The sequence below is a fragment of the Schistocerca nitens genome, chromosome 11, assembly GCF_023898315.1.
Source record: "Schistocerca nitens isolate TAMUIC-IGC-003100 chromosome 11, iqSchNite1.1, whole genome shotgun sequence".
NCBI classification, from domain to species: Eukaryota; Metazoa; Arthropoda; class Insecta; order Orthoptera; family Acrididae; genus Schistocerca; species Schistocerca nitens.
The window spans coordinates 26,902,805-26,926,816 of NC_064624.1; the positions used below are offsets into that span (position 1 = coordinate 26,902,805).

A 24,012-nucleotide genomic window follows, 5' to 3' on the forward strand; every position below is an offset into this window, starting at 1 on the left:
AAAATCAAAGTTCAGAGTGTCGTTTGTAATCCTGCTAATGTATCTGATTTTAGTTATTTTTTCCTAAATAAATACATTTTAATAAACAATGGTGACGCATGTGAACCCCAATCCATCCAATCCTTCCATTTCATTTCCCTTTCTCCTGCTGGATGTTTTGTTGGTAACAGGATGGTTACTTTCCTGGAAGTAAAGGATAGGTATCCTCATACTGTCAATTCACTGCTGAACATGGGGTCCCATGTCTCACCCAGTTTGTCCTTATTGCAGAAGCAACAGTTAATCTATGAATTGAATGTGTCAGCTTCCATGTAGAACTTGTGGCTCGTCTGCATGCCGGTGTGGACAACCCCTTGGTGATTAGTACCAACTGCACTGGGGAGGTAAATGTTGTACTAGCTGACTGAGCTCCAACCATGAGACCCTTGTGTCAGAACGTAGAGTGTTTAGAAAGTTGTCAGCCCCACCATAAGCAAATACATACAATCCAGGCACAATTGATCCAATGGGATCAGGAGGGGGTGGGGGAAGGGGCAAGGCAGGAGGGGGTGGGTGAAGTGGCAAGGCAGAGGAGGAAGGGGCAAGGCAGAGGAGGAAGGGGCAAGGCAGAGGAGGAAAATTAATGGGTGGATATGGAATGTGGACAAGGAATGTAAGAGGACGCCATCTGTTAGAATTTTGGACAGGGCATATCTTCATCATACACTATGTGCTCAAAAGTATCCGGTCACCGCCAGAAACACACTTTTTCGTATTAGGTGCAATATGCTGCTACATACTGCCTGGCACTCCATATCTGCAACCTGAGTAGCTATTAGACAACAGGAGAGAGCACAATGGGGTGCTCTGCGGAATTCGTTGACTTCAAACATGGTCAGTGATTGGGTGTCAGTTGTGTCACATCTGTATATGGACATTTCCTCAGTCCTGAGCATCCTTAGGTCCACTGTTTTCAATGTAATAGTGAAGTGGAAACGTGAAGGGACACATGCAGTACAAAAGCATGTAGGCCAATCTAGTCTGTTGACTGACAGTTACTGCTGACAGTTGAAGATGGTTATAATGCGTAATAGGCAGACATCTATGCAGACCTGAATGAACTGCAAAAATGTAGGAATTTTAAGAATGTGATCAGGATAAACTGAAAGAATCAGAGGCTATAGAGAATTTCAGAGAGCACTAGGGAAGCACTGGCAAAAACATGGGAAAGAGACAGTAGAAAGTGAAAGGGTAGCTTTGAGACATGAAATAGTGATGGCAGCAGAGGATCAAGTAGGTATAAAAAGGAAGGTAGTTGAAATCCTTGGGTAATGGAGGAGATATTGAATTTAATAGATGAAAGGAGAAAACATAAAAATGTCTGCTTGTGTCTGTATATTATATATGTGTGTGTGTGTGTGTGTGTGTGTGTGGGGGGGGGGGGGGGGGGGGGGGCGCACGCGCGCGCGAGTGTATACCTGTCCTTTTTTCCCCCTAAGGTAAGTCTTTCCGCTCCCAGGATTGGAATGACTCCTTACCCTCTCCCTTAAAACCCACATCCTTTTGTCTTTCTCTCTCCTTCCCTCTTTCCTGATGGGGCAACAGTTTGTTGCGAAAGCTTGAATTTTGTGTGTATGTTTGTGTTCGTTTGTGTGTCTGTCGACCTGCCAGCACTTTCATTTGGTAAGTCACATCATCTTTGTTTTTAGATATATTTTTCCCACGTGGAATGTTTCCCTCTATTATAACCATATATATATATATATATATATATATATATATAACAGAGGGAAACATTCCACGTGGAAAAAATATATCTAAAAAGAAAGATGATGAGACTTACCAAACAAAAGCGCTGGCAGGTCGATAGACACACAAAAAAAACACAAACACACACACAAAATTCTAGCTTTCGCAACCAACGGTTGCTTCGTCAGGAAAGAGGGAAGGAGAGGGAAAGATGAAAGGATGTGGGTTTTAAGGGAGAGGGTAAGGAGTCATTCCAATCCCGGGAGCGGAAAGACTTACCTTAGGGGGAAAAAAGGACAGGTATACACTCGCACACACACACATATCCATCCACACATACAGACACAAGCAGACATATTTAAAGACAAAGAGCTCTTTGTCTTTAAATATGTCTGCTTGTGTCTGTATGTGTGGATGGATATGTGTGTGTGTGCGAGTGTATACCTGTCCTTTTTTCCCCCTAAGGTAAGTCTTTCCGCTCCCGGGATTGGAATGACTCCTTACCCTCTCCCTTAAAACCCACATCCTTTCATCTTTCCCTCTCCTTCCCTCTTTCCTGACGAAGCAACCGTTGGTTGCGAAAGCTAGAATTTTGTGTGTGTGTTTGTGTTTTTTTTGTGTGTCTATCGACCTGCCAGCGCTTTTGTTTGGTAAGTCTCATCATCTTTCTTTTTAGATATATATATATATATATATATATATATATATATATATATATATATATATATATATATATATATATAAAAAGAAAGATGATGCGACTTACCAAACAAAAGCGCTGGCAGGTCGATAGACACACAAACAAACACAAACATACACACAAAATTCTAGCTTTCGCAACAAACGGTTGCTTCGTCAGGAAAGAGGGAAGGAGAGGGAAAGATGAAAGGAAGTGGGTTTTAAGGGAGAGGGTAAGGAGTCATTCCAATCCCGGGAGCGGAAAGACTTACCTTAGGGGGAAAAAAGGACGGGTATACACTCGCACACACACACATATCCATCCGCATATACACAGACACAAGCAGACATTTGTAAAGGCCTTTACAAATGTCTGCTTGTGTCTGTGTATATGCGGATGGATATGTGTGTGTGTGCGCGCTCGAGTGTATACCCGTCCTTTTTTCCCCCTAAGGTAAGTCTTTCCGCTCCCAGGATTGGAATGAAACCTTACCCTCTCCCTTAAAACCCACTTCCTTTCTTTCATCTTTCCCTCTCCTTCCCTCTTTCCTGGCGAAGCAACCGTTTGTTGCGAAAGCTAGAATTTTGTGTGTATGTTTGTGTGTATCGACCTGCCAGCACATTTCTTTGTTAAGTCTCATCTTTCCTTTTAGATATATTTTTTCCACGTGGAACATTCCACGTGGAAAAAATATATCTGAAAGGAAAGATGAGACTTAACAAACAAATGTGCTGGCAGGTCGATAGACACACAAACATACACACAAAATTCTAGCTTTCGCAACAAACGGTTGCTTCGTCAGGAAAGAGGGAAGGAGAGGGAAAGATGAAAGAAAGGAAGTGGGTTTTAAGGGAGAGGGTATATATATATATATATATATATATATATATATATATATATATATATATATATATATATATATATATATATATATATATAACAGAGGGAAACATTCCACGTGGAAAAATATATCTAAAAAGAAAGATGATGAGACTTACCAAACAAAAGCGCTGGCAGGTCGATAGACACACAAACAAACACAAATATACACACAAAATTCAAGCTTTCGCAACAAACTGTTGCCTCATCAGGAAAGAGGGAAGGAGAGGGAAAGATGAAAGGATGTGGGTTTTAAGGGAGAGGATAAGGAGTCATATACCTTACATGAAGCACTGCCAAATTACAGCTTCATAAGTAGTATGGTGGGGCCACCAGCCACCTCTCCATAAAGGCTCGTTTTTTGACATAGCAACTGAAATGAATAAATGATAAACTTTGTTTTACCACTGTTCAGGATCTAAGAAGATACCTGTTGTGCTCAAACTTTGTGATCCTGTTCAACTTTTTGGGTACAATAGCTTCGTTTTAGTACAAAAGGTCAAACTATGGTAAATTCATCATAGTGTGCTATCAAAGTGGTTCATAAATCTTGTCATATCAAATAAACTTACATTTATATTACATTAAAAAAATACATGTACTCTTTATGGTTGCCAAGCCAAATATTTCAGTTCTTATTAATTCATTTGCTGAAACTTGTTAATAGAAATTACAGTTGATTCTAACATGCTTTCTTGCTGATGGAGCTGGAATGACAGAAATAATGTGTTGGTTTGAAATCCAACAAGCATCCTGCCTAGCTGGCCAATAGAATGAATGTTCATTTTCTTCTTCTGAAACTTCAGACACAGCACCAATCAACCATTTCTGATCATATATACAGGCAATTTATGGGCCCAGTTGTAAGGCTTTAATATTTCTGAATGAAACGCTTGACGTTGGTCAACATTTGCCACAAAGAAGTTTGTATCATTGAATACTCTTCTAACTTGCTCTTCATTTAATGGCACAAAATGGCGATTGTCTCTTGTTCCTGATACTGTGCAGCCATTTTTTAACCTTGCTTCCTGCTCAGTTTTTAATGTTTCAATTTGTTCTTTTGAAACAAAAATGAATTGGATTCCTCTGTTATTCTCTGTACAGTATTTAAACAAGTCAGTTGGTGTCAAATCTGGTCCTCAGTTGGTCTTTGAAGGCTTGCTCTTGCTGCCAGGCACTTTACAGTTCCTCCAATTCCATCACATGGAGATTTACCATGGCTTGTAGCAGAAAAGTTCCATTCAGCTGAGATTCCAGTCATTTTGATGGTGGCCGAGATTCAGAGAATTTTTGAAGTTTTTGCACTGCACTGCTCACTCATCACTGAAGTAGTAAATGTGTGTCATTTTTCCAAGGAGACACTTTAGATCTTCTATTAATTTCACTATAAAAGCATTTACAGCAATTGCATCATGTTTGAGGCTGTCGCTTATTATACAGTAGCCGATGCTGCTGATGTCCAAGTTATTTCTGAAGTACACAACAAATGGGTGTAAAGTTGCTTGGCTGTTGTTCCAGTGAAAGCCTTTAACTGCATCCTGCACAATGAAGGAGTAATTTTCAGTAAAGTCCATTAATATGATCATATCAGGTGGCTTACAGTTTTCTTTTATACATTTTAGGTGCTTGCTCTGGTGCTTTGCAACAGAATGAGTGGAAAGTTTGCCAATTTTTGAAATCGGGTCTTCAATAAAATCCTCAGTGGTCATCTGCTTTGTTTCTAATGTATCTATCAGTGTGCACCCACTGTTTGAACTCAATGGTATCATCTGGATCACTGTCTTCTAAACTACTTTCTAAAAACTGTTCAAGTAGTTCTTTTCCCAGACAGATTTCAGCGATGAAGCATGCAGTCTGGATTCCAAATTACACACTGTTTTAGCAATCAGACGCTTATAATCTTCTTTAATTGTATTGCTTGCAAGCATCAGTTTCACAGTTTGGTGTAAAGTGCAAACAGAAACTGAGTGGGTTCTGCAGCACCCACAGCAATGCACCATTTTGGCCTCAAGTCACAAAATTTGCCAAATCCAATTTCAGGCCCATGCCGAAGTTGATATGCAGCAAACATGTCTTTCAAATTATTCAGGAGAAGGTATTTTTGCATCAAAACTATCTTTCTTTCTATTCTAATTGATACACAGTCTTTTTACCTGGACAAATTAGACTAATTTTTCATTCTGAAAAAATGTTACCACTCTTTCTTTTACAGCATCTGGAATCTTCTTGCCACACTTGTTCTTTGGCAGAGTTAGTATACCATTTTCTGCCTGTAACTTCCTAGCTGCTTTTCCCATCCTCTCTGAAACACCAAATTCTTGCATTGTCTCTTTTATAGTACAGCTTTGTGGTACTAATGTCAGTATCTGCAATTTTTCAGGCTGCCTTGACAATTGCAACTTCTCTTTCAATTCCTTAATCCGCTGCTTATAATCTTCGCAATCTGGACATGTCTTGCTTGTACTAGGTGTTTGAAGATCTCTTGGGGCGAATCCTCCAGCAGCAGCAATGTTATTCAAAATTGCCTGTTGAGCTACGCTTATTTTTTGTTTTGCATAACCTTTCACATCCCTTTTGGATATTCTCTGAAATTTTGGAGGGGAGACCCCAAAAGCAGTTAGAATTGAATCAATTGATACCTCTGAATATGCTTCATCTTCTGACTGGTTTGATGTTGACATTTTTCTGCTTTCTTTGCTAAAAATTGTTTCTGCAAGCTGGACATATCTTCCGACCAGGTTTCACATTGCTCTTAGTCACTGCTTGCAATTGTTTTGCTGTTCCCACATTGACAATCTGTAAACCCTTTTTAACAGAATGGTTCTTTGCACCAAAAGGGTTTGTCCACAAGTATTGCTTTGTGATGAAAGCATGTTTATGCATTTTCAGTAAGACATACCTCACTTCTTTCGTTTATTAATTCCTATGACTCTACTTAAAAATCTTTGATTGGAATGGAGTCTCACTGATGTGTGTATATTTTCAGCTGATATGCATAATTATCTGCAGGACCAATGACACCGTACTGAAACCTCATTGATATCCATTACACTACAATTAAATTTATGCTTCTAATTGCTGTTTGTTTTAATATTAGATAAAGTAAAAGTGGTGTATATTTCCAACTGAAAAATATTAAACAATCATAGGTAATGGGAACTTCCTTGAGAATACAACAGAAAAATTAAATAACCTGAAACATTTCTAAAAAGTCACCCCATACCATGAAATAATTTTTACTTGCCAATAAACGATGTTTATTCAGTAATGGCAACACACTTTACATCATTTAAAAAGGCATACACAACATCTGAACATTCTTCACTACACAACAATGTGGTTCAGACTGATTGTTGAAGCATGTTATTAAACTCAACTGTTGACACTAAACTGGTCTTTCTCTAAAATAAAAACTTTTCTGATCAGACAAGGTGAGCTCAGATAACTCAGTTATTATTTGAGCAATCTGGATTCCACTGGCAGTGCTTTATGACATGCTGACAGGCTGCAGATAACTAAAGTACCAGCTTCAGAAAGTTGTTCTTTCAGTAGATACAAGGCAATGAAGTACAGTCAAAATTTGGCTTGAAAAGATTTATGAGCGACTTTGATAGCACACTATGATGAATTTACTATAGTTTGACCTTTTCTTTTACAGCTACGAAATTGTATCCAAAAAGTTTAACAGGATCACAAAGTTGATCATTTATTCAGGTCAATCGCAATGTCAAAAATTGAGCCTTTACGAAAAGGTGGCTAGCAGCCCCCCCATACTACTTATGAAGCTGTAATTTGGCAGTGCTATATGTAAGGTCTCTATGTACAACCTCTAAAAATTTCATGGAAATTGGAGATGGTCGAGTGGGGATCCTTAGGCCACTTGACATGGAATGACTCTGCTGACAGTTCTTGTTACACTTTGTTTACACATTCAAGGTCAACACCTAATGTTAATAGCACTACAAAATTTACTTCTTGGATTAGTGACGTGCAAATGTCACTTCAACATCATCCATAAATTACATTTCTTATTCAATACCACGATACACTGCAATAATGCACTAACTACAGCCATACCATTTATAAATTTAATGGCACTGCTAAGACTCACTATGGTCATAGTTATTCTTAAGTCGCACACTAAGGGTGTCATTTAAAAGAAGTGTATCAGAGCAGCATATACCCACATTATGGCAACAATGTTATCAGTATAATTGAATTGTGCATTAAAAAAGTTTTCCCTGTTTACTGAACATTAAATTGAAACTCTTGCTGAATTCTATGTGAGGTTTAATAACAGGCTTATTTCAATGCACTGTGCAAAATGTCATTTAAGAGTGAAAGTTCATCAGTTGTTTAGTAAACTGAATTACCCATGTTTCCAGCAGTATGACAATTTTATGTGTTCACACACCATACTGTACACATTAATGAAACACTGTTAAGAAATACAAGTAAGCCACTTACCATGAAGTATAACTCTGTTTTTACTTCGTCCGCTTCCTCTTTTTTTATCCACATCGCTGGCTCCTGGTCCATTGCTTTAGTTCTACAGTCTGAAAAAAAAAAAAAAGCAATCAGATAAGAACAGTGGTACTCAGTTTCCGTTGTTACCATGAGGTATAGCTCAAAGGCAGTATTTTCACTCATCTAATGGGTGCAGCAAATGGGTGATTACACAGGAAACAATCAGAAAGGATGAGGAAAAATAGGTTCAGTGATACAAACTCATTTACATTTCTCAGGTCACGAAGAGTGAGAACACTCAAAGTAACATGCACTGGAAACTCGTTTTTAACACTGGCTCATGGATACTTTTCTATTGTGACAGTTATGGAAGATGTGTATTTTTTGTGCATGCACTAACTTCAGCATTACAATCAATCAAAGTAGGCAAGAGATTGTAGCGAAATTTCTGAATAACATCAAATATTTCATTCTACACTTTGTTCATTGCGTTAATTTCAGTCTGATAGGGACATGATGAGAACCTGGACGTACAGATTGTTTGTTTATCAGTGAATACTCATTTTCAACATAGGTATTACCTTGAAACTTCATCTGTATTCATTCACGGATGTTTATTCAGTTTATAGTAAGCATCATTTTGGAATCTCTACCTGCAATTAAAGAAAACCATATACATGTATCAGATTGCTCACTGCAGTGCGAAAGTTCTCACTCTTCATTACCATCAAGATTAAACAGTGGTTCGTTTTTTCTTACAAAACTGATTTAATAAAACGACTTCCTACTAACTAACTATGATGAATGATCTATTAAGTTCTGATGGCATGTAATGCTTTATGTTAGACTAATTACATTTAATTTGTACTTTGTATTTCGCCACTTCCTAAATTACAGTATTCTTATACAGAACTCCATTAAAACCCACACACTACAACAAACTGGTATATACACATGTTAGAAGAGTACTAACGACACGAGTAATCAAAGCACAGGGAAAACTAGCAAAATGCAACAGAATTACAGCATTTCCTTTCATGCGAACATACTCAAAGCATGAAATGATGTAACTGTGGGCACTTGTAAACATGCTTACGTTAGCTCTAAAATCTGGAGCCGCTATATGTCTACATCACAGCAAATTATCATCACAAGCATATCTAAGCAAGTCAACATAACCGTACTTACATAGCGAATGTGTTGAATTTCACTGGCCGCCTTTTCTCGTCAGTCACGAAGTACATGACGGAGATCATTGCATGGGCAAACTGCTTCTGACAACACGTCACAATCTAAGCCATTTCATTTACTAAGATACACGTAGCGATTTTACCTGGACAGACCAAAAATAACAAGCTCTAATAACTCGGGTATTTAGTTGTTATGTACATAACCTGAAAATTGATAACACTCGTACACCTTCACCAAACACACTACAGGTAATGTGATCATAAATACAGAATAAAATCTCATCCTTATGTACCCATTAAAAATTAAAAGGCAACAGCCTCAAACATAGCTACCACAGCGTCATCACAAGATATTCGCGAACTATTACATTCGTCAAACTCAACTGTTATTGTGATAAAAATGAAGTAGGGCACTAATTTACTTACGAAACAGTTTTCTTCACTTATTCTTGTTTGCAGTTTATAAACGCTTAAAATTTATCTGGAGAATGTCACACAGAAAATTCCGCTAAACCATGAGGTTGCACCTGCCTACACACACACACTGAAAGAAACCAGCTAAACCAAAGATCTAATAGCAAGACAAAGCACTCTGCCGTGGGCTGTGAGATAACCAGTACGGAAAAACCGGAAAGATAAAAATGAGAAAATTAAATTAGATAGGATACCTACTCTACCCCTTTGGTAAATCCTTATCGCTATTTTAGTATAACAACTACATAACTTAAAATAGCTGTTATTGAAGAAATGCGTTTGAAAATTTCTCGGAAATTTAAATCTTCAATGAACCATATGGGGAAGCCTAACAGACACATCATTGTGGTCCAAAACCACTCGTAAGTGACGTCAAAATGACGTTTACTCAAACGCGCTGCAAACTTGTCGACTGATCGAGATCTGTGGTCGAATCGAGTTAGCGGGAAAAGCGTCTGCTTTGTTCTTCACTGTAATACCGACCGTGTATCTTGAGTGGTTGTGTTTTCGCTATCGAGCAAAATGTCTCAGGTGTATGAAAACATCTTTCGTGACGCTCTGAAAGATTTCAGAGGATGGCCTGATTTCAGGCTATTGTAATTCGTTGGAGGAGGTAATAATAATTTTATGTTAGAATTGGCTGGCAAAAATATGCGCCTTTAGAGACATTAGGAACTCTAGAAAAAAACTTTTTTTCTGCTGCCAGTTAAGATTTCATTTTAATAAATTTTATATGTCGCTTTCCGCGATCTGATTCCAATTTTTATGTGAGTTTTTTTATGTATTATGCAGTTTTTTCTTTGTTTTCGTTGTGAGGTGCTGCATTGTTACATTACCTTTACTGTAACATATACACGTGGAATATTGTGATTAATGATCGCTGTTTAGGAAGTTAATGGCAACTTTGTTTCAAAATTCGCCGTTTGTGAGTTCGTGATCTATGTATTACAGTAAGAGAAACTGAACATTGCAGCAGCTCAAGCGCAAACGTCGTCTCGAGTAAATGGCATAATTTAGAAGACACACACATGAAAATGGGACTCAGGGCCTGGGAACAGTCATGCAAGAGGAAAATAAAAAGCAGTATATTTGCAGCTAATGTCATTGCCAGAGCGTGGGCTCTGTATTCCACATAAAAGTATCCTGCATTTTCCCAGGAATTTTACGTAGTTCTTTCTAATTGCAGTATCAGCTCCAGTGCATAATTGCACAAATCCATTACTGCTGTTTTCTTTGTGCTGGCACTGAGCTGAATTTCATTGAGGTACTGTATTCAGAGATTAGCTAGAAAACTGTCTATGCAGGGATATGGAGCTCTGTAACTCAAATGACTCACCAAAGTTTCAGCAAGGTCAGTGACATCAACTATGAAACAACTTTTTTCATCAATAGCACTGTAATGAATGCCACTTTATGCAAATGTTGCAACATGACCATGTTTGGCCTCCCTACTGAATTCTGAGCAAAGGTGTATTGTTGATGGATGCTGAGTGAGAGCTTTTTGTTCAGGATACCATTGCTCAGTAATAACTGTCCGCTTAATTAATACATGTTACGATGTTTCAATTATTACCACTGCTTAGGTGGCTGCTTAAGTATGTGTGGATAATGTTGGAACTCTATTGGGATTGCTGGATTATATTGGTACACAAAGTCTGTCAGGATCTAAAATTTTCTCAGCACCACACTGAAATTTTGATGATAACGTAAGCTGTTTTAGTCTTTAGAAATGCTCGTTGGTGAATATGGGTCCTCATAGGGTATAGAACATTATGACACTTTGAAGCCCTCAAAGTTAAACTTCTCTTACAGGTGTTCTTTCACATCTACACTCTTTTCTTATTGCCCTGCTGGATTTTATTTTAATTTCTTCTATTGATCTGGCTGTTACTGGAGATGATGTTGATGGGAGTGAGTTAAGTCATTTATTTATTTTTCTTAGTTTTTCCTCTCACAACATAGGACTTGGGATGAGGCAAAATGTCTTCTGGAGATATTATCTCAATTCTTCTGCTGGATAGTGTTGACTTCTCGAGGAGGAGAAATGTTGAGGTCTGCATCTATAACCTTGTCAGGAATACCAATAGTAGAAATAGATGGCAAATTATTTTTAAGTTTGGAGTGTATCAGTCAAATAAGCCTTAAAAGTGCTGTATTATTTCTGTTGGTGATAAGGAGGAATTCTGGCTAACCAGCCCAGATCGTGATTGATTTTGCTCTATTTGTCATTAGATAATTTCCTGTATCATACAATAACCTAAGTAAGACTTCAAGACAAGAAGTCATAGCTTATGGCTTGTATGATGTGGCAGAGTATGCAAAATTATGCTGTTTTTTTTTTCATATGATGATTATGCAGAATCATAAGTTGTGGTCTTTGAGGGGAGTGTGTCATGTACGTAATGGAAGTTTCATGAATTCTGTGAGCAATTCGTCGTATCATGCTCTCTTTCCCAGGTCTTTGTCACAGGTTTCAATCCCTTTGCAAATTAATGTGCCAAGATGCTTGCAGATTTTGTGATTACGCTTAATGGATGTTGTATTGAAGTAATGTAGTCAGAGGTCTTCCACTTTTGTTAAGAGTTTGACAGCCGAAAACTGAAATTTTTCAATTGTAGGAGAGAAATCTTTTTGTAATTTTTACAAAAACTTTTTCATGGATGTGTTAACCAGTTTCAACTTTCATCAGTTGTACTGGATAGTTTTGATTGGTGATTGTCTTATTCTTAGTATATAAAACCTGGAATACATAGTATCCTATGCATAATTATTATGCTTAATAAAGCTTTTGTTGACATAAGGCAAGGTGTGCTTGAAATGAGGTTAACTGAAGCACTGATCAGTTAACCCCAAAACTAGGTCATTAAACTTCATGTGCACTTGGAAAATATTTTTCATCATCATAATCACAACTGAAAGAACATTTTATGATCACAATTTTAACTGAAGTCAACAGTAACATAATTTGTGGTCAGTGAATAACAATGGAATAAAAGCAAAAGAGCAAACAAATGAACTCCCAATTTTGTTAACTCATCCATGGTTAATAACATAACACTTACTTTAGCTGTCAAAAACATCAGATGTGATGAAAGGCTGTGTACATTAAATAACTGAATTTTGTAAAGCCTAAAATTTCCCTCTTCATTCATGTTTCCCAGTTAACCTTCAGTGTAGTTACCCTCAGTTTATGCTACTGGTCACTTTATTCTCAGGTGGAAACACTTCTCGATCAGCTGAAAACTGTGGGGTTTTCATACTGCGTGAGAAGTAGTCGTTTTAAAGAGCCATCTTCAGATGTTATGAAAAGTAAGTGAACTGCTGCATTAATTACTTTCTGTGGTTTACCATTTTAGTTCATATATGTATACTTGAAGGAAGAACTTAGTTTGCTGGAGTTAGGGATAGTATATATACTTTAAATGGACATTTCTTTCTAAGCTGCACTAACAATTGATGGAATTGACTCTTTTTGTTATTGTTAATAGTTGTTGTGATATGCAAGGCAGAATTGTATTAATTATTTTCCTCTGTGTTGACTTGTTTGTCATTTATCCATTTTCACAGCCATACATTCAGTAATTTTTACACACTTGCATTTGATAATAGGCTGATTAAAATTATTAGTTGGTTGACAATTCCTGTCGGAGCTGGTTTCCTCCAGAGTGCTGAATGCGTCAGGTCCAAACTATCTCTGTTCACCATTTCCTGACTGCCACAACAGCTGATCAATCCACTTCCATTTTCTTGTCTGACTTCCTTTCTTGATGTGTTTGAACGCCATGCAATCATTTGCTGCCTTCAACCAGATTGGCCTTAAACAACATTTTAAGACAGTATCTTTACAATATCTTTATGGTGCTAGAGCTAGCTTTAGCATCGTAACATAACGTGAAAGGCTGATCTGGTTGAAGGCAGCACATGATCGTTGGGACCAAATAATCTTACATTAGTGTAATGTAGAGTGGTGGCATAGTGCAACGGATAAGAAACATTCCTGATCCATATAAAGTTGTGGATTTGAGTCTTGACAGATTCTTTGATATTTTTTATACCAATATATTATCAAAATTACTTCATTATTTTTATTCAGTTAATAGGTTTGGATGCAGTCTTATTTCTAACACTCTGCTGTGTCATTTTCAACATTGTATTTACTTTTTAATTCCTTATATTTCTTCTTCATATCATTATTTCATTTGAAATCAGCTTGTCGCCTATAACATGTAACTGAATACAAACCAGGACTGCTCATCAGTTGGTAATTTGGCAGTCCATGCAGCTTGTGTGAGGACAGTTTCAGGTGCCATAATTAATGAAAGGAAGATATTAGTTTGCTTTTAGCACTGAAATACAAATATTTTTCCCTTGAGTTTGCTTATAGAGAATAGCTTCAGCTAGTTTCGTACCACATGCTTAGTGTTGGATGTTTCACCATCAAGCCAGGCCAGGCAACACCATTAGGTGTGAGGCTCTGCTGCGACTGCCCGTGGTCAGTGCATTAATTGTTGTGAACAAAGTACGATTAACAGTTCTTCTGTAGAATGCTGACAGCCATTTTCTAAGATATATTGCACATCATGTTACGGTTAGGTTATCAAATGAGTTTAAATTCTGGGCTATAAAATGTCGTATCTGCCACAGTTATGCCATTGGTCACTCCAAAACCAGTTGTCAGTAGAGCATGTCATATTCATGTTATTTCATAATGGCCACTTCCAACACTGCACAGAGTTACATGTATACGTCTCCCATCCTTTCGTAATCCCAACCTGTGCTCTGCCTCTACTGAGCTAAACCTACTTTTTTTAACATGAAAATTAAATTGAACAGCACTTGCTGAGTGACCTGCTCAGTTTGTTGCCTATAATACAGCAGCAGCCGGTGTGCTAACACTTCAGCAACAAGTGACAGATGGCAACTAACAAATAATTTTAATGAATCTATACTGCTGTGTTCACGTTGAAATGGTTTCTATGGTTTTCGATAATTGTGGTGTTGATATGTAAAACAGTAGTCAGCTCATTGAACCTATTGACAGGCATGTTTAGCTTTATTGTCTTCCTAGTTACGTTTATTTTTTGTAATTCCACATTTATAGTAATTACATTTTTCTACATAAGTGTTCTTCACATCTCCTTTGTTTACAAAGAATATTAATTCCACATATATATTGGAACCACAATAAAGCACTTCAGTTGCCCGAAATCAGTATGGTATCCTCATTGCACATGGCAGACAGTTCCATTTCTTTGCTAGATACAATAGGTGTGACATCCTGTAAAATTTTGCTCCAGTACTATGTAAAGTAGATAGACAATATGCTTCCATCAGTTCAGAACTTTGACAATACCTATCAAATGAATGAAATGTTTTCTCACATTGTATTTAGTTAATTAACAATAACATATGTGAATTATTTAACAATAACAATGTTTGTGTTTTTGTCTGTGAGAAATATATTAACTGTTCCAGGTAAAACAAAGCATTTCTTCAAGCAAATGCAGGGACATGTCCCTATCCCCTTTTTTGGTTGTGCATTTGCAGTGGAGAGTGTGTGGTCAAGGCACTGTGTTTTGGGGCCAAAATACTATAAAAGTAAAGAGTCTAGTGTACCTGAGCACTTGGTAATATCATGCTGTGTTAAGATAGACTTACTTTCCATAAAACAAGTTCGTTACAGGGTAAGTTTATTAAATAAATTTTATAGTAGTTCTTTACCCTCTTTAGGAAGACCATGTGACTCCTCGTAAGAGATTGAGGATCATGGATACTAGAAAATCCAACTGCCCAGCAACTTTAAATATGAAGTGTATAAGGGTGTATCCTGATTACAGTATGCACTCAGCAACTGAACACAGGGATACCAAGGCAAAAGTAAGTATCCAGTTTGGGTTCTGCTTGGAGAAAATTTTACATGATCAGTTGACAGTATACTTTAAAATCTATTGTTTTTAATGCTCTTAATTAAATAGTTTACTTGTTTTTTTTTTTTTTTCATTCAGATTGAAAATGCAAGATCCATTCATGAAGCACTAGACATTTTCAAGGACTGGAACAAGGATTGGAATCCCCTCTATTGGGTTACTGATTTCTCGGAGTCGGAGATAAATGCAATTGAACAAGCATTCCCTCAGACAAAAGTTTACTTGTGCCTTTTCCATCGAAAACAGGCATGGGGAAGATGGTTGGAAAAAAAAAAGGATAATCTACGTGAAGTGTATAAGGGTGTATCCTGATTACAGTATGCACTCAGCAACTGAACACAGGGATACCAAGGCAAAAGTAAGTATCCAGTTTGGGTTCTGCTTGGAGAAAATTTTACATGATCAGTTGACAGTATACTTTAAAATCTATTGTTTTTAATGCTCTTAATTAAATAATTGATACATTTTTGTCTTACAGATTCTTGCAAGTCTACAGAAAGATTTGGCATTGCCATGCCCACCTAAGAGCTACTTACGTTATTATTTGAGTGCTTCCCCAGCAAGTGCACACACACATGCTACTGAAAGTGTTGAAGCAAGTGGGTACATACATCCTTCACTTGTAAAGGAAATCAAAAACTTAGTACTCAGTGGAATGACATCTCTCAAAGTCATTAAGTTGGCTCTAGATAGATTTGTTGAAATAAATTTCACTGGGACACACATACCAGGTCAAATGAATACTACCTTTTACCCCACAGAGAAAACTATTTACAGTCACATTTATCGGACCCTTTATGGTACGAATAATGTATTGTTTGACGAGACTAGACTGCAGAATCAGGTTGATGAGTGGCACAAAGACTCGATCAATCACATGATTTATTATAGACATTGTATGGGAGCCAATGGAGAAGTGAAACCATTACTTTTTTGCTATCAGAGCAGTTGGCAGAGAGATCTTTTGAAGTAGTATGGGGGTAGTTGTTTGTTAGATGCAACACACAAAACAACAACATATGATATTCCTTTATTTTTTATAGCTGTGAAGAGTAATGTGGGCTATTTGGTTGCCAGTTTTTTTTTTTTTTTTTTTTCATTCAGATTGAAAATGCAATATCCATTCATGAAGCACTAGACATTTTCAAGGACTGGAACAAGGATTGGAATCCCCTCTATTGGGTTACTGATTTCTCGGAGTCGGAGATAAATGCAATTGAACAAGCATTCCCTCAGACAAAAGTTTACTTGTGCCTTTTCCATCGAAAACAGGCATGGGGAAGATGGTTGAAAAAAAAAAGGATAATCTACGTGAAGTGTATAAGGGTGTATCCTGATTACAGTATGCACTCAGCAACTGAACACAGGGATACCAAGGCAAAAGTAAGTATCCAGTTTGGGTTCTGCTTGGAGAAAATTTTACATGATCAGTTGACAGTATACTTTAAAATCTATTGTTTTTAATGACATGAAGACATTTCTGGATATGTGGCAAGAAATTTCAGAATCACCAACAGAGAGAATTTAGAGATCACGTAGAAGAGTTGCGAACGCATGAGGTTTCTCGGAGAAACGAGCGTGCATGGCCATACTTTCAACAGCAATGGCTAACGGTATGTGAAAGATGGGTGAAAGCGTATGAGGACAAGGGCAGATTTGCAACCATTGACACTACAAATGGAGTTGAAGCCATGAACAAGGTTGTAAAATCTTTTTTCCTTAAACACAATTCAGACAGGACTTTAACTGGGTTTACTAAGGTTATAATAAACCAGTTTCTTCAAAGCCTAATTAGAAAGTACTGTCTGCAGAATTCTGCCATCAAAGCTTATAATAAAGATGTTCCACTGTATTTGCATAAAAAAACAAACAAGTTTGTGAAACATGTCATGCAGCGATATGCATCAGCGAAAGTTGAGTTAACTGCAAGATCAGAGTGCAAAGTCCAAAAACTGTAGTTATGTTGTAAACTTTGATATACCAGATAGCACATGTGAAGATTTTCGGAGATATAAATACCCATGCAAGCATTTCTGTGCAATCTTTATTTTTTACCCAGAGTGGGGTTTTGATAAAATGCCAGAAAGTTATAAGACTAGTCCATTAATCTGTCTTGATGAAATGTATGGGGTGGGCTTTAGAAGTGGCTCTTTAGTAATTTCATACGAAGGCAGTAGTAGTGACGAAGCTGTTGAGGAGGCAGTTGAAGCAGCTGAGGAGGCTGTCGAGGTTGAGGGGGCTGTCAAGGCAGCAAATACTGATGGTCTTGTTCAAACCCAGAATATTCCTTTGCAGCAGTTTGAAGCAAGGGAGCTGTGTAAACAGATTTATAATCTCACATACAACTGCAGCAACAGCGAAACATTACAAAAAGTACTTGAATCACTGAGCAACTGTGTGCAAGATTTGCAATTAGCAAATCCTGAAGTTGGTGGTCTCCCATTAGCAGTGCCATCAACTTCCAAACAATAGCAAAGAACGATGCCAAAAGCCTTAAGAGATCTGTCTTAAACACATTATAACTTTCCATTTGAAGGGTAAGAAATGATGGTTTATTTGAATTTTAGATAGCTCTTTGTCTATGTAAAATACAAATAAGCTCCGTCATTTCTGATCCTGAAGATGGAATGCTATGAGGTCTTTATGTTGGTCTCTGCTTTTAAACTTTGTTGCACATTTGAATTTCGAAGTAGCAATAGATAAAATATTATAAAAAGGATAGTTGCTACATTTGTGTGTGTGTTTGTGAGTGAGTGTGCGCGCACGCTTTTGAAAAGGCCCTTTTTGCCCGAAAGATAAGTCCGACAGTCTTTTTGTTGTGCCTTTCTGTGACACAGCATCTTCACTATTTGGTGAGCAGCAACAACTATCCTTTTCATAATATTGTTACATTCCATCCTGGATTTTTCGTTGTTCACCAGAGAAAAGATTTTTCTGAGGAATTAAACTAGATGGTAGTGTAGAACTTGCAACCTTTTTAAAATATGAAGTAAAAGATTTTAACTTTAAATTAGGTTAATTCAAATATGGGACAATGTGAGAATTGAAAAGGTGGAAAAAAACAAATAAGATATATCTTAGTGGAATTGAGATGTCGTATGACTGATGCAGAAAAGATTTTGCATTTCTTTTTCCAAGTAAGAATGCACTTGCTCTCACTTGCTTCAATACATGTCTAGTGATTCACGTGAAACAGAGAAAAAGATAAAGACTGCCCTGTTAATGAACATGTGAGATTGCCCAGTATCACTCTGACAGAAGAGTGTGCTGTTTCCTTGATATGGTATCTGGTCAGCAATGTCATTGGGACCAAATGAAGTAAGGATTGACTTTTTTTATTTGCTTTGGAAGCTTAATGTGTATCAGTTACCTACATATTGGATATCTAATGTTCTTAATAACTTTGCAGAGTTACTGCAGATACCACACAGAAGCAATTACTGTTACTGGAATACCAGTAATGTTTATTACATTCAGTTATAAAGTAGTTCTGGGCATTGCAGCTGGTGAGCAATGTCATTGGGCACCAAAAGAAGTGAGTACTAAATTTTGGAATTGTGCCTTGAAAACGTGTATCAGTTGTCTTCATGTTGCATAACTCAATTACTTGTTGTTCATTTATTTGTTAGGTTCAGTTATGATGGATTTCTGGCCATCAGTCCATGGGAAAATTCACGCCAGATTGCATCAAGACTGTTATATTCCAAGGATATCTTGGAAGATTGATAGTATTCCTGAAGGAAAACAATCCATATAGTATTTCACGTGTGTATCAAACTGCCATTTGTTGTGGCACATAAATGTTTGCAACTTGATTGTAATTTTTGACAGGTTTCTCAACAATCCAAGAATTTCTTGTAATGAGAAATAGACATTGTTGCTTGGGTAAAGGAAATACAAATCACGGTCAATACAACTACCTTATTAACTTTCCACAGATAAATATTTTTCACTACTGCTACTTAAAAATTCAAATGTGTGACAAAGTTTGCTTACAGAACTTGGCATAAAGATCTCCCTTATTTGTATTTTTTAGATAGCTCTTATTGTTTGATCCTTCAAATGGAATGCTATGACCTCCATGTGATCTATTCCTTAGTAGTTAATTATCCATTAAGGCACAAATATATGAACATTACAATGAGAGGGGTCTTTATGCCAGGCCCTGTAAAAGTAATGGCATATTACTTAATATTATTGTTGGGAATTTGATGGCACAGCTGTGGGGAGACCACAAATTTCAGGGTTTGCTGAGTGATTCAAGTACTTTTCATAATGTTTCACTGTTGATACAGTTGTATGTGAGATTATAAACCTGTTTGAACAACACCTTCACTTCAAATTGCTGCAAAGAAATGGTTAAGGTATCAGTGTGATGCTCTATATGTGTTTCCTCAACTGTGTCCTCATTGCTACTGTCTTCATGTGAAATTACTGCAGACACACTTCTGAAACCAAACCTGTACATCTCGTGAAGACGGATTAACGGGCTATTCCTGCAGCTTTTCTGGTATTTTATCAAAACCCCACTCTGGATAGAAAATAAAGATTGCACGGAAATGCTTGCATGGGTATTTATATATCTCAAAATCTTCACATGCGCAGTTCGGTAGAGCAAAGCTTACAACATAATTACAGTCTTTGAACATTGTACTCTCCATACAAAACATTGTCCAACTTCACATTCACTAATCTTGCAGTTAACTCAACTTTCCCTGGTGCATATCACTGCATGACATGTTTCACAAACTTGCTTTTTTTAAAAAAAAAAAAATGAAAAAACAGTGGAACATGTCTGTTATGATTTGATGGCAGAATTCTGCAGACAGTACTTTCTAATTAGGCTTGGAAGAAATTGATTTCTTATATCCCTAGTAGCCCCATTGAAGGTCCCATCTGTGTTCCATTTTAGGAAAAAAAATGTTTACAATCTTGTTCATGGCTTCAACTCCACTTGTAATGTCAATGGTATCAAAATTGCCCTTGTCCTCATAAGCTTCCACTCACTTTTCATGTACCAATAGCCACTGCTGTTAAACGTACGGTGATGCATATTCGTTTCTCTGAGAAGCCTCGCTATCTCTTTTGTATGATCTGTAAATTCTCTGGTGGTGATTCTGAAATTTCTTGCCACATGCCCAGAAATCTCTTCATGTCATTTGGTATATATTCAGCCATCTTCCTCAAACCTGTTTCAGACTGAAAAGGCACAAGTACACTTTTGTCTGAGGAAATGCTTGATCAGTTGCATTTATCTCAGACTATAAGAAATCAGTAACGCAGTAGATGGGATTCCAATCCTTGAAAATGGCTAGTGCTTCATGAATGGATCTCACATTTTCAACTTGAATGAAAAAGGAAACCAAATAACCCACATTACTCTTTACAGCTATAAAAAAATAAAGGCATATCATGTGTTGTTGTTTTGTATGTTGCATATAACAACTATCCCTGTACTTCTTCAAAAGATCTCTTTGCTAACAGCTCTGATAGAAAAAAAGGATGGTTTCACTCCTCCATTGGCACCTATACAATGTTTGTAATAAATCATGTGATTGCTTTATTCCTTGTGCCACTCGTCAGCATGATTCTGCAATCTAGTCTCGTCAAACAATGCTTTATTTGTACATTACAAGGTCCAATATGTGTGAATATAATTTTTTTCAGTGGGGTAAAATTTAGTATTCATTAGACCTGGTATGTGTGTCCCAGTGAAATTATCAATAAATGTATCTAGAGCCAAATTATTGGCTGTATGATGTCATTCCATCGTGCACCTGAATTTGTATTTCCTTTACAAGCTATTGTTAGCATGTGTGTGTGTGTGCTGATTTGCTGGAGAAGCAGAGAGATAGTCTTTCAGCTATCTTTGAGACATTTAAAGGAGGTGCTTTAGAAATGAGTGTCCTGATTGATATGAAAAACAGTTTTCAAATTTTCTGTACAAACTGGAAATAGTTCCTCAGTTGGTGATTGTGGAAGAGATTGCCATAGCCACAGTATTGATCCACTGTCAGGTGGTAAACCTAGGATTTCCTTCCAGTATGAGCGAAGTGAAGTAAAACTGTGGTTGGAGAAATGTTTTATATTCTTAAACTGAGTATTTGTAACCCATTATGTTGGATTGCAGTTCATGTGTCAACACTTGTTTAGTTCTTCACTGATGACACGTGATACAATTTCAATTTTTAAGGCTATTCTGTGTCAAGTTAAATTTTGAATTATCCATTTAAGCTTATTTTTTTTGCTGTGTGGCAGATGGATTTATGTTCATGTAATATTTTTAACGTTGATTGTGGTAAGGTGTAATAATATGTAAATGCCCAATAAAATAGATTGATATTTATATTTTTTGTTTCTGTATAATAATTCTGTAGCTTGGTGACCTGAGTTGTGTGTGTGTGTGTGTGTGTGTGTGTGTGTGTGTGTGTGTGTGTGTGTGTGTAAGATATTATCATTTCATGGGAAATGTGGCAATAACAGATCAGAAATTATCAACACCTGTAAGTGGCTAAAGGTCTGGGATTTCATTATAATTTCATTCTTAGAGAGCTGCAAGATCACGAATGGTAATACCAGCTTCATATAAATTAGTAAGGTTTTTACTGACTATTATTCACCAAAGCCGACAAAACAGGCTGCATTCAGTAGTAGTAGTACTACATAATGGTGATACTTCAGTACAACTTTGAACCCTTTAACTGGTTTAGATCAGCAGGAGCAAAGTATATTCTTCAAGGTATGTTTCACATGCAACTAAGAAACCTTTGCCTTGAATGTCATGTGATTTTGCACTCTGCTGCTAAGTTTTCCTTTTAGATTTATTAAATTTCTTAAAGAGGTTTCTGTTACAAACACTAGCAATCCACATAGGTAACATGTGTGACTGATATTCCTTATGTATCACAACCTTATTTCAGTTTCACTCTGTTGTTGCTGGTAACTGTTATGATGGAAGAGTTGATTTGTGCCACATTTAGGAAGGTTAAGAAAAAAGTTATTCACAAACTCGTGAAAAGGAGGCAGGGTTCCCCAAAAGTATAAAGGTTGCCATAAGCAGTCACTTTTGTTGGATTAAGTTATTTCCATATCCTTTCTGGATATTTAAGCCAGCTGCATCCTATTGTAGAGATAGACTAACCAAAAACCTTAGTGTTATATGAACAGAGCAGAAAAAACTTTATTAAATGCACAAAGGACTGGTAACTACCTTCATGTATGGACCACTTTCCTAAAAATACACTGTGTCAAGGCATTCAGATTGTACATATTCTTTCTGAATATTTTTATTGTAGCAGGAAGAATGGAGATTGTTTAACTTACCTTTAACCTAAGGTACATTAGATTGTGTATAAAATTCATCAAAAGAGTAAAGTTGGAATACGGGCTCTTACTTCAACTGTTTACTATAACAAGAGAAATTAGAGTACAATATTATAAGAGACAGATGAAGACTAGGTGGGAGATAGACTAAGAGAATAATTTCACATGGTGATGAAAGACCTGCACCCAAACAAGGCACCTGGAGTAGACATTCCCTCACATTTGTGGAGATCCTTCAGACAGCCAAGTCGAACTATTCCATGTGGTATGCAAGATAAGAGACAAGTGAAAAACATTCACGTTTCAGAAGGAAGTAATAATTCCTATTCCAAGAAAACCAGGCACTGAAAGTTGGAAATATTACAGAACTATCAGTGTGGCAAGTCATGGTTGTAGTTTGACACAAATTAAGTAAGGAATAGTGGACAAACTGGTAGGTGCCAACTGACCTCAGGAAACATTACTTTGGTATCTGGGAAAAAGTAGCAACACATGAGGCAGTATTGGTCCTACGAAAAATCTTACAAGAGGATATAGAGAAAGCTTTTGACACTGTTGGCTGGACTATACACTAGGAAATTCTGAAGGTAGCAAGGATAAAATACAAAGACTAAAATTTGCACACTGATGTAACAGTAATGTGTAAAGACATGAAAAGTGTGCAGTCCTTGGGAAGGGAGTGAGACCGGGAGTGAAGTATTGTAGAAGGTGAAACCACGACTTGCAGACGTATGTTTAAAGGGGTGTGGTTCCTGTTGCAGAGGAATTAATTTAGTGTACAATCCTTACTGTGATCTGTATTACCAATGTTTTGAGGGGAATGGAAATATTAAAGTAACGGTATACAAATTCAACAAAGGTTTTTAACTAATCAGTATCATCTTCAAGCTCTGATTCAACATGCATTTAAAATGCTTGGCTGTATATCATGGCACTATCTGTAGCTCTTGCCAGTTCATTACACACAATTTGAAGATTCAACAGTGGAACAAAAGACCTGACATAAAAGTAGTGTTCATTGAGCGATTGGATATGACAATTGTTCTATCCTGACAATATTTTACATATAAATTATAGCCATACGAGTTGCTTATCAATTGAATTGGGTGTACACAGGTATGATCAACATAATAAACCCATAATAAATATCACTGGTATCGTTAAGTTCTCATCTTAGCAACTGAAACGGCTACACATCTATGCTGATAACTGAAGCCATGTTTAACATCCTCAGATGTATTTTACTACATTAGATTCAGTTCTCATTCTATAGACCCAAAAATGAGATGGGTTTCTTGGATATGGAATATGTCAAAGTACAACATAAAAAACAAAGACCATCTGA

The 24,012-nt window shown here is 37.0% G+C and overlaps 2 protein-coding genes and 2 long non-coding RNA genes across 11 annotated transcripts in view; 2 read left to right on the top strand and 2 right to left on the bottom strand.

Annotated features, from left to right (window-relative positions):
- LOC126212930 (zinc finger protein 836-like) overlaps nt 1-9,501 on the bottom strand; it is a 109,092-nt gene extending 99,591 nt beyond the window's left edge. For 2 of the 8 annotated variants that reach the window (XM_049940451.1, XM_049940445.1), the window contains exons 1-2: nt 9,370-9,488; nt 7,754-7,842 (exon numbers count right to left, since the gene is read on the bottom strand). In XM_049940451.1, coding sequence (XP_049796408.1) covers nt 7,754-7,825 — 72 coding nt within the window. In that variant the 5' untranslated portion in view covers nt 7,826-7,842; nt 9,370-9,488. Of the gene's footprint in view, nt 1-7,753; nt 7,843-8,334; nt 8,407-8,941; nt 9,148-9,365 lie in introns of those variants that run through there. The other 6 variants (XM_049940449.1, XM_049940446.1, XM_049940448.1 and 3 more) reach the window with 5 other exon arrangements.
- The window catches only part of LOC126212929 (uncharacterized protein K02A2.6-like), an 80,247-nt gene that overhangs the window by 5,850 nt on the left and 50,385 nt on the right, over nt 1-24,012 (bottom strand). The window lies entirely within an intron of this gene.
- LOC126212933 (uncharacterized) lies at nt 9,889-14,985 on the top strand. Its single transcript, XR_007541005.1, has 3 exons — nt 9,889-10,030; nt 12,633-12,726; nt 14,893-14,985. It is a non-coding gene; the product is annotated as an uncharacterized LOC126212933 (long non-coding RNA).
- Nucleotides 14,976-15,872, top strand: LOC126212932 (uncharacterized). The gene is made up of 3 exons (XR_007541004.1): nt 14,976-15,044; nt 15,148-15,294; nt 15,823-15,872. It is a non-coding gene; the product is annotated as an uncharacterized LOC126212932 (long non-coding RNA).